The sequence below is a fragment of the Taudactylus pleione genome, unplaced genomic scaffold, assembly GCF_031769625.1.
Source record: "Taudactylus pleione unplaced genomic scaffold, aTauple2 ptg003137l, whole genome shotgun sequence".
Taxonomy (NCBI): Eukaryota; Metazoa; Chordata; class Amphibia; order Anura; family Myobatrachidae; genus Taudactylus; species Taudactylus pleione.
The window spans coordinates 6,293,432-6,304,325 of record NW_028287496.1 but is presented as its reverse complement, the minus strand read 5'-3'; the positions used below and the strand labels follow the sequence as shown (position 1 = coordinate 6,304,325).

General features: G+C 48.1%; 1 protein-coding gene across 1 annotated transcript in view; it reads right to left on the bottom strand.

Moving 5' to 3' along the window:
- Nucleotides 1–641: 641 nt before the first annotated feature.
- GFRA1 (GDNF family receptor alpha 1) overlaps nt 642–10,894 on the bottom strand; it is a 239,581-nt gene continuing 229,328 nt past the window's right edge. Inside the window, exons 8-9 of the mRNA XM_088466456.1 lie at nt 6,252–6,305; nt 642–5,122 (exon numbers count right to left, since the gene is read on the bottom strand). Coding sequence (XP_088322582.1) covers nt 4,967–5,122; nt 6,252–6,305 — 210 coding nt within the window. The 3' untranslated portion in view covers nt 642–4,966. The remainder of the gene's footprint in view (nt 5,123–6,251; nt 6,306–10,894) is intronic.

The window sequence follows — 10,894 nt, the reverse complement described above, 5'->3', positions numbered from 1 at the left end:
GTATGATAACACTGGGGGTGGGTGGGGTATGATAACACTGGTGGTGGATGGGGTATGATAACACTGGGGGGGTGGGGTATGAGAACACTGGGGGTGGGTGGGGTATGATAACACTGGGGGGGTATGATAACTCTGGGGGTGGGTGGGGTATGATAACACTGGGGGTGGGTGGGGTATGAGAACACTGGGGGTGGGTGGGGTATGATAACACTGGGGGTGGGGTATGATAACACTGGGGGTGGGTGGGGTATGATCACACTGGGGGTGGGTGGGGTATGATAACTCTTGGGGTGGGGTATGATAACACTGGGGGTGGGTGGGGTATGATAACACTGGGGGTGGGTGGGGTATGATAACACTGGGGGTGGGTGGGGTATGATCACACTGGGGGTGGGTGGGGTATGATAACTCTTGGGGTGGGGTATGATAACACTGGGGGTGGGTGGGGTATGATAACACTGGGGGTGGGTGGGGTATGATAACACTGGGGGTGGGTGGGGTATGATAACACTGGGGGGGTGGCGCCAGTTCTTACAGAGAAATAGTAGATAACTACGTGTTATATATGGATAATGCTCATTATATAAATAATCATTTCTGGTCAGTTATTCTCTATAAAGGAAGAAGTCGCACAAGCAGAGGAGCTTTGAACACTTTTATTAAAAATAAGTAACATCATCATAGTAATCACTGATATGAACATAAGTGAATGGCTTTGGAGAATGACAGTGTAAGCGCTTCCGTTACACGATGTCGCCTGTTTCCAGCAGTTAGCGGACTGTACATCTCCCATGTGTGCAGAAGACATTGGGGCTTATTCCTACCAGGCTGTAACCCCTCAGGAGACATCAAAGGCAAATACACAGCGAGACCCTCCCCTGCTAGACAGCACACAGCGAGACCCTCCCCTGCTAGACAGCACACAGTGAAGCATTCCTTTATTTATGTGAGACAGGGCACAGTAAGACCCTCTATTCCTTTCTAGACAGCACACAGTGAGACCTTCCTCTATTCCTGTGAGACAGGGCACAGTAAGACCCAGGGCTGCAAGACAGTGATACCCCCCTCTGTGAGACAGGGCAGTGAGACCCCCTCTGTGAGACAGGACAGTGACACCCCCCTCTGTGAGACAGGACAGTGATACCCCCCTCTGTGAGACAGGACAGTGATACCCCCCTCTGTGAGACAGGACAGTGATACCCCCCTCTGTGAGACAGGACAGTGATACCCCCCTCTGTGAGACAGGACAGTGATACCCCCCTCTGTGAGACAGGGCAGTGAGACCCCCCTCTGTGAGACAGGACAGTGATACCCCCCTCTGTGAGACAGGGCAGTGAGGCCCCCCTCTGTGAGACAGGACAGTGATACCCCCCTCTGTGAGACAGGGCAGTGAGACCCCCTCTGTGAGACAGTACAACGAGACCCCCCTCTGTGAGCCAGGACAGTGAGACCCCTCTGTGAGCCAGGACAGTGAGAGCCTCCTCTGTGAGACAGGACAGTGAGACCCCCCTCTGTGAGACAGGACAGTGAGACCCCCCTCTGTGAGACAGGGCAGTGAGACCCCCCTCTGTGAGACAGGACAGTGATACCCCCCTCTGTGAGACAGGACAGTGAGAGTCCCCTCTGTGAGACAGGACAGTGAGACCACCCTCTGTGAGACAGGACAGTGAGACCCCCCTCTGTGAGACAGGGCAGTGAGACCCCCCTCTGTGAGACAGTACAGTGAGACCCCCCCTCTGTGAGACAGGACAGTGAGAGCCCCCTCTGTGAGACAGGACAGTGAGACCCCCCTCTGTGAGACAGGGCAGTGAGACCCCCCTCTGTGAGACAAGACAGTGAGACCCCCCTTTGTGAGACAGGGCAGTGAGACCCCCCTCTGTGAAATACGGCCACACTGTGTCATACATCTTTCTGCTACCACAGCTCTATGCTACAAATGTATCTTCCAAAGTGACAATAATCCTAAATATAATGAAATAATTGACGTTTGGGAATCGTCCTACAACTTAGGAGACCTTGTATGAGCAGGATTACAGCTGTCGGCTCTCCTGGGACTGTTCTCACGGATATAAGATTATGGAATATTAGCAGCAGGGAATCTAATCCTGTTTCTTCCAATGTTCCATATCTGCTAAACCATGGTAGATGTGTCTGTCCACAGGCTTTCCTACAGCAGGGACGCGGGACGTCTAACATGATAACAATGGATAAATGTCAGTCTTACTAAGAGGAGGAACCTGGACAATGTACTAACGCTTCAGCCAGGGATCAGGTGCAGCCCCAGTAACAGCACATTGTGAGGGACGTATTGGCTAAATAATGAGAAGTACCATTGCGACAGTCTTTGGGCCTGATTCATTACGGATCACTATTGCGATCGCGGCTGTGATTACGCACACAGGTCTGCTGCGAAAATATGCTAATGACTGCAATCGCAAAGACGTCGCACTGCCAGCATAGAGACCTCACTATCGCTATCTCACATCCGTAAGAACAGTCCTGCATACTGTGGGCCTGATTCAGAGCCGGACGCTCTGACCAGAGCGTTCGCTCTGAATCAGGGCCCTCCTACATGAAAATGGAGCGGCCTTATGGACGCTCGCATAGCTGTGGGTTACCACCCACAGCTTATGCGAGTGTCCATGATGATGGTCGCGATGGTCAAGACCATCGCGACCATCGGGCTTGCGACAGAGACTCTGCGGTAGGGTCTCGCTGCCGCAAGTCCTGGAGTTATTTTGGCTCTATCAGAGCCAAAATCACTCCCACTGACATCACTAGTGATGTCAGTGGGGCCGGCTTCAGATGGTAGGCGTTCCCATGGGAACGCCTCCGTTTGGCAGCCATGCCCCCGGCACGCCCACCAAAGGGGGCGTGCCGTCAATCAACATCGACAGCATGCCCTCTTTGGTGCGAGACCTGGAGCGACGTATTTCCCGTCGCTATCCGGGTCTCGCGCATGCACACGACGGAGCTCCCTCCGTCGTGCGCATGCGCAGTGGGGCAACATCGACCCGCTTGCAAGTGTCCAGCGCTCGCGAGCGGGTCTGAGTGACCCCCTGTATACATCGGGAACATCGAGTAACATCGGCCCCTCATGCTCAGATCTTACTCAGAAATTGCTAACCTCGTCGCACGCAGTGGCTAATTTATGCACGCCCATGCAACAGCGTTCAAATGAACAGGCACGCCTGTGTTTCTCTGACCATTCCCCGTCACCACCCCCAAACGCTGACCTCCCATCACTCGCTCTGCGATGGCTTTCTGTCGGCATGGGTGATTGCAATGCTAACTCACGCATACGCAGCACCCACCATCGACTAATCTGCGTACCCTGTTGCGATCCGTAATGAATCAGGCCCTCTGTCTGCAGATATTGATCCTAAGCCCTGAAATCCTTTATAAATACCAATGCATTTGCGCCATACAGCGCAGAGGCTGCCGCAGGTTATATGTCACATAAGCCTTTGCTGGGGACAGAACTCTTGGTCGCCTTCCAGTGGTGTCTCCTGTGTGTGATGCAGGCCGGTGTCGGGGGACCTTGCGGATGGCTGGAATCACAGGTGGGATTAGTTACGTACATCGCAGACACCGGTCTGCCAGCTCTGTACATAGAGACTACTCACTGGTCCAATGTCACAGCTTGCTCAGAACTATAGATGTTTTACTACAATAACATGGGGACTCATTTCATATGAAAATGTCCTTTATGCGACCCACATAATATAACTGGTCGCTCATGCCCCCAGTGGGCATTTGGATGATGAACGTTGCGTTACAGGTTGGCACCGCGCCTCCATTTACACAATCTCAGAACTAATCCGCAACCAATGGGAAAGTGATAGTGGAGTGAGGTCTGTCTGCTCCCCGGGAGGCTTCTGCCAGTACACAGAGAGTCCGGCAGTCTGCACATTGCTGAGAGAACCAAGCTCAGTCTAGATCCAGCGACGTGCATGCCACATTCCTATGTGTGTGTGCGGTGTGCAGAGAACGCATCTGTATACGCAGGATTACGGAACCATGCTTCATTAAGGCAAACACGGCGCTCCTTGTTTTCATGTGTACACACTTTGTCTTCTGTGAAATGTATCCGTAATGAAGCTCTCGGTATGAGGTTCTAAGCACACGTATTATAAATCCAGTCATCTGGAAGCCAGTATATGAATATGCTTAAGCTGAAACAATGCAGAGAGGCAGAATCTTATAATGAGACGCTTTGTACCTCCATATGTACATGAGGCCGCTCCGGCGCGGCAGAGAAGCTCGCTACTTGTGCGCCCTGAGCCGCAGGAACATCACTGCCTGGAATCAAGCTCTGCGCGGGAAACACCATTTTTTTTTTTTAAATGGAAACTAATCAAAATACCAAAATCATAGCCTATTACTTTCCCGCTGGCGCAAACATGGCGTCTTCTTATGTTTTACCACTGAAGTGAGTATGAGTGCCGGGCACACGTCAGGACCACTCAACAATATAACAGACAAAGAACCGAAACGTTTAAACAGAAATCAGACGAAGGATTAATAGCTGGCTACACGCACCGGGCCGATAGGAGCCTCTGGTCAGCCCGGAACTCCACTGGTGGAAAACACGCCGCGGACTGGGGCTTATCTACATTTGGCTTCATTGGAGAAATAAAAATAATGAGAAGTACTGATGTGAAGGTGTACAGAAGGACGACTTCTTCTCCGGGGGTAGGGGAGGAAATAAAAATACATTTCAGTAACAACCAAATGTACAAACTGTCAGGAACACAAGGCATGCGCAGAGCACAGCAGGAACCGCGCCGCCCCCAGACCCACAAAAGCGTTTGGCGTTCTTCTGCTTCATTCTCCTTCTGGAATGGCAACTTCAGGTGTTACGGGTGGGTAGGAAACTGGATAATACTAATCATATGCAATATATATATATTGATATATATATATATATTTTTTTATCGAACAGGTCCATGGGTTGAAGTCCGGGCTATAAAGTCAGTGTGGTGGAGGTGAGGAGCAGTGAGTGTAACGTGGTCAGCGTGAGAAGCGTTGCGCACAGACTGGATGGCGTGCCGGAGGAGCTGTCTGTAGACGTGTGGTCGCTGGATGATCTGCCGACCATGTTGTCTTTTCCGAGCGATTGCTGCAAGAGAAAGAGACGGAGATGTGAGGCGTCAGGGACTGCGCAGGCTCACGGGTAGTGTGGGTAATACAGGCCGATACTCTAGTATATAACCCAACATGAGCACATGTAAAACTTTCTAACAGCCAGTCACATACCGACCAACTGCCCCAAATCGTGGACCATGATAGGGGCAGAGCTAACACATAAGTGGGCAGTGGGAGTGGGGCTTATTGTGCCATGATTTAGCATGTATAACTGTTGGGGGGTAGATCGTTCCCTGGCGTTACAGACTGGCCAGAACGCGATGAAGACTAGGATAAGTTCCAAGTCCTTGCTACGATCTACACACTGCCTCCATCATATACCGGGAAATACGGCACAACACCCTCACCAGGAGCCAATACAACAATTACTGTATGATAACATGCATAAACCAGAACACAGAGGTTAGAGGCCCACTCCCCATATCCCCCTCTCCCCATTCAGTAAGAGCCCTGGGCAGAATATACAATAATTTCAAAGGAGGTGAAAATAAAATGTAGATTATTCATCGACACCGAACTGGATTAATGTCTCATTTCATGTAGCGTTTGCGCTGAACTTTAAAAAAAAAAAAAAATTAAAATCTCCATCCAAACCTTAGTAATACATGAAATACTGTGTCTCGCTCTATTATATTCATTTTTTATTGATTTAGGTGTAAAATGTGATATTATATTTTTGCCTTATTTATTGTTCTCCGGCATACGTCCTTCTGTCCATCTTGGGTCCTCATCCCTCTTTTTATGTATATTTTGCCCCAAGATGTTTTTGCCTTTAACTAATCCATTTGCCAATTAACGGACAGTAACTTGGCCCCGCCCTCTCATATCACATGACCAAACTTTAATAGTGTTCCACTAAACCGTTAATGAAAGTAAAAGGCGCCTAGGGGCTATATTTACGAAGTGGCAGCTTACTCAGCGGGTTTAAAGCGCCACTCACGTTACTGAAAGTGCAAAGTACGCCGGGGATTTACACTTAATGTTAGGCCGCTTTAAATTGTCACCTGGAACCGTCCAAGCAGCGCGGCTCTTCCTAAATCTATCCCTAGATGTAAAGGCCCCCTCATCCCATCAGCAGGAAAGGTGGCGGGCGGGACTCTTACCTCGGCCAGACAAAGCTGAGTGTCCACAGAATCGTTTGATTTTAGTTTCTGTGCCTGTAATAAGAAAAAAATATTAATTAATTGAGACATTTCAGCCTTTTTATTAGCCAGAGTCACGCGGCGTCACTTGCTCGCACAGAATGAATAACGTTTGTCATGGCGCGTTCCTTAGGAGACGCACAAAGCTTTACTTGGTTACAGGATTCTCATTTTAGCGAGAGGAATTAATGGCACGGCACCAGGAGCGAGCATGATCAGTTGCATTAATTAGCTGGAACCGGCTCCTGGCAGCTCATTATAGCGACTGGCTGATATATTGATGTTGGACTGACAATTTCCCTTTGTTCTTCAACACGCTCTTGTGATAATTGCTGGTGGTCCCGCAAACAGCCTAGATGTATTGTAATGAAGCTTTGCGGATATTTATATATGCAGTATATGTAGATTGCTGCTAATGACTCTTTGTTTAGAAGACAATTCCACACTGAAAAATGCTCAGTTCCCAGAGGCCCAGTAGACAGTTTAGTAAATGATGTCGTTGGATCTGGGGCTGTTTTCCTAGTTACATCTACCAGGGAAACACAGAACAGAAGAGATGAGTAAAGATTTCCCCGGGATAAGCCCCCTAAAAAGCGAGGTGACATAGACGGATAATTCCCCCCCAGCATAGTAATTCCCCTTTTCCACCAAAAACCTGGCTCCAACCCGGGACACTGAGCTCAAACCCTGCACGGGTCATAGCTTTACCCCTTTCACACTGGCGGATGGACCCAGGTTATTTCCCAGGTCCAGCCATTCACACCAGACCGGGGTCTTCCAGCGTTACAGTGGATGATTGGAGATGATGTCATCCAGGGGCGTTTCTAGAGAGGAGGGGGCCCGTGTGCAGTCTCCGACACGGGCCCCCTCCTCTCCGCCTGGCAGTCGGCACCGCACTGAGCTGTGTGCGGCCAGCTCCAGAGTCATAGACTCTGGGCACTATAGTGTATGCACAGATAACCGGGAAAATGGCGCCGCAGCCATTTTCCATTCGTTTTACAGCGCCGGACCCCAGCGCAGACGTGGGACTCCGGAGAGGTAAGTAATATTATGGGTGCAGGGTGTGCTGTGCGGGGCCCCCCTGGACCCAGGGCCCGTGTTCCCCGCACACCCTGCACCCATTATAGATACGCCCCTGATGTCATCCCCAAGTGCTCCAGAAGCCATTCCACTGGATTGAGGCATGACCTGGGTTACGTCGGTTACACTGCACCGTTACCCGAGTCCTTCCTGGCAGCGACCAGGATCGGATTTCCGTTTTTTTTTTCAAGGACACTTTTATAGCGAGCCGTGACGCGGGTAATTGTGGCAGTGGATAAGGGGTATGACAGCATAATATATATACTGAGAACAGGGCCGGATTGAGGGCTACATGGACCTGGAGCTGAAATGACCAAGGGCCTATAATCAAAAGAGAGGAGGTGTGACCAGTGCCATGTGGGTGTGGCCAGTCCCATGTGGGTGTGACCAGTGCCATGTGGGTGTGACCAGTGCCATGTGGGTGTGGCCAGTGCCATGTGGGTGTGGCCAGTGCCATGTGGGCGTGTACACCCCTATACTCTCAGTCCCAATGACTCCCTAAATATGTAAAAGAAAAAAAATGCTTAATTTTGTGAGGTAAATAGAAATACAATTTTACTACTTATGATTTATGGCCGACCGTGTGGAGAGCAGATGGCCAGTCATCATCATGTTGTCATGATGATGGGCCTATTTTTATGTGGAGGCCTGGAGCTGTAGCTCCATCCGCCCCATTGTTAATCTGGCCCTGACTGAGAATACCTCCCAGTATACAGGACAAGAGAATCGGTACTGGGCAGCGATCCTACATAAACTGGTACAAGGTGTTTTATATCCTGCACAGCCCATGAACATATTAGCTGGAATAGTAGGTGTCTGTGTACGAGCTGGTGCTGCTCCCCCGGGCTGTGAGGAACTGCCAATACCAAGCAAAGAGAACAAAAGAAAATCCCTTTTAGGGGTGCACACCTGAAATAATGTATATGGAAATAAAATGTTACTTTTAATATTGGTCTATAGTCAAAAAAAACAATTAGTAAAATAAACCAACTAGTAGGTTCTGGTAATGAGTCAAAGCATAAGACTTTTTATACTTCATTGAAAATTAAATGCACAGAAATGCAACATTGTATTCAAAATTGAGCATAAATTGATAGCGAAATCCGATACAAAATCACATCAAATAGAAATACCAAGCTTATAGTATCAAATAAAGTTTTTTTACGTCTACCGTTTAGTTGGCAGATACAGATACAAATACTGAGATTTACACCCAGCATACAGGACAACAGGATCAGTATTGGGCAGTTGTCCATATATACAGAATAATACTGAGAATTACACCCAGCATACAGGACAACAGGGACAGTATTGGGCAGTTGTCCATATATACAGAATAATACTGAGAATTACACCCAGCTTACAGGACAACAGGATCAGTATTGGGCAGTTGTCCATATATACAGAATAATACTGACAATTACACCCAGCGTACAGGACAAGAGGATCAGTATTGGGCAGTTGTCCATATATACAGAATAATACTGAGAATTACACCCAGCGTACAGGACAACAGGATCAGTATTGGGCAGTTGTCCATATATACAGAATAATACTGAGAATTACACCCAGCGTACAGGACAACAGGATCAGTATTGGGCAGTTGTTCATATATACAGAATAATACTGACATTTACACCCAGGGTACAGGACAAGAAGATTAGTATTGGGCGGCTGTTCATATATACAGAATAATACTGAGAATTACACCCAGCGTACAGGACCAGTATTGGGCAGTTGTTCATATATACAGAATAATACTGAGAATTACACCCAGCGTACAGGACAACAGGATCAGTATTGGGCAGTTGTTCATATATACAGAATAATACTGAGAATTACACCCAGAGTACAGGACAACAGGATCAGTATTGGGCAGCTGTCCATATATACAGAATAATACTGAGAATTCCACCCAGCATTCAGGACAAGAGGATCAGTATTGGGCGGCTGTCCATATATACAGAATAATACTGAGAATTACACCCAGTGTACAGGACAAGAGGATCAGTATTAGGCAGCTGTCCATATATACAGAATAATACTGACATTTACACCCAGCGTACAGGACAACAGGATCAGTATTGGGCGGCTGTCCATATATACAGAATAATACTGAGAATTACACCCAGTGTACAGGACAACAGGATCAGTATTGGGCAGTTGTTCATATATACAGAATAATACTGAGAATTACACCCAGCGCACAGGACGAGAGGATCAGTATAGGGCAGCTGTTCGTATATACAGAATAATACTGAGAATTACACCCAGCGTACAGGACAACAGGATCAGTATTGGGCGGCTGTCCATATATACAGAATAATACTGAGAATTACACCCAGTGTACAGGACAACAGGATCAGTATTGGGCAGTTGTTCATATATACAGAATAATACTGAGAATTACACCCAGCGCACAGGACGAGAGGATCAGTATAGGGCAGCTGTTCGTATATACAGAATAATACTGAGAATTACACCCAGCGTACAGGACAACAGGATCAGTATTGGGCGGCTGTTCATATATACAGAATAATACTGAGAATTACACCCAGCGTACAGGACAAGAGGATCAGTATTGGGCAGCTATCCCTACATAATCTGTAAGTTTTGCTAATTGCATGGTGGGGAAGTGATACTATAATTATTATTATAATATTATAGGATGATTATAAGATGGAGAGCAGTGACACGTGTGATTAGAATTAGCTGCTCCTGTGCCTATAACTCTGGAAGTGCTGCTCTTGTCTGATTATGGTTTGTCTGGTTATGTATCAATGTTCTCTCTCTCTGTCTCTTCTCATTTCCTCCATATATTGGGGTTATTTGTAATATAAAAAGTTTCTTAACGGCTTACTTGGCAATTAAGGTCTATTTTTCACATGAGTTAGTGCAAGTCACTACAGATTTATGTCAGCAAGCCCTCAGCTTGCCTTGCCCACATATAAGCAATGAGTACAGACACAATGGCGAGGCTGGCACCCCTCAGACTCCATACAGCCCCCCCCCAAGGGGTGAGTGCAGGGCTGGCACCTCTCAGACTCCATACAACCCCCCCCAGGGGTGAGTGCAGGGCTGGCACCTCTCAGACTCCATACAGCCCCCCCCCCCAGGGGTGAGTACAGGGCTGGCACTCCTAACCTGCTGTACGTTTGCTCTCGGTATACTGACTCTGATACACAGTTGCAGATGGAGCCTATGTTAGAGAATTTCGCTCGCCCATAGACCCTGCGGAAGCACCATACACTAGGTCCACATACAGCAATTATCCCAATAACCGGAGCCACGCTGAGTCGCCCCCCTGTGTGACAGCTGTTATGTCGCTGTGCTTAGGATGTGTCACAGACGCTGCATCTTATCATTGTATCTTTATGTTACATTTGGGATGTGTCATGTTGGCTGACTGGAAATAACAGCAGAAGTTGGACTATATTGTCATATCAGTGTATGTCTGCGCCATGAGACGCATCGTCTTCTGCAGTTACATGTATTATGTACAGATATGACCCTTCACATGTACA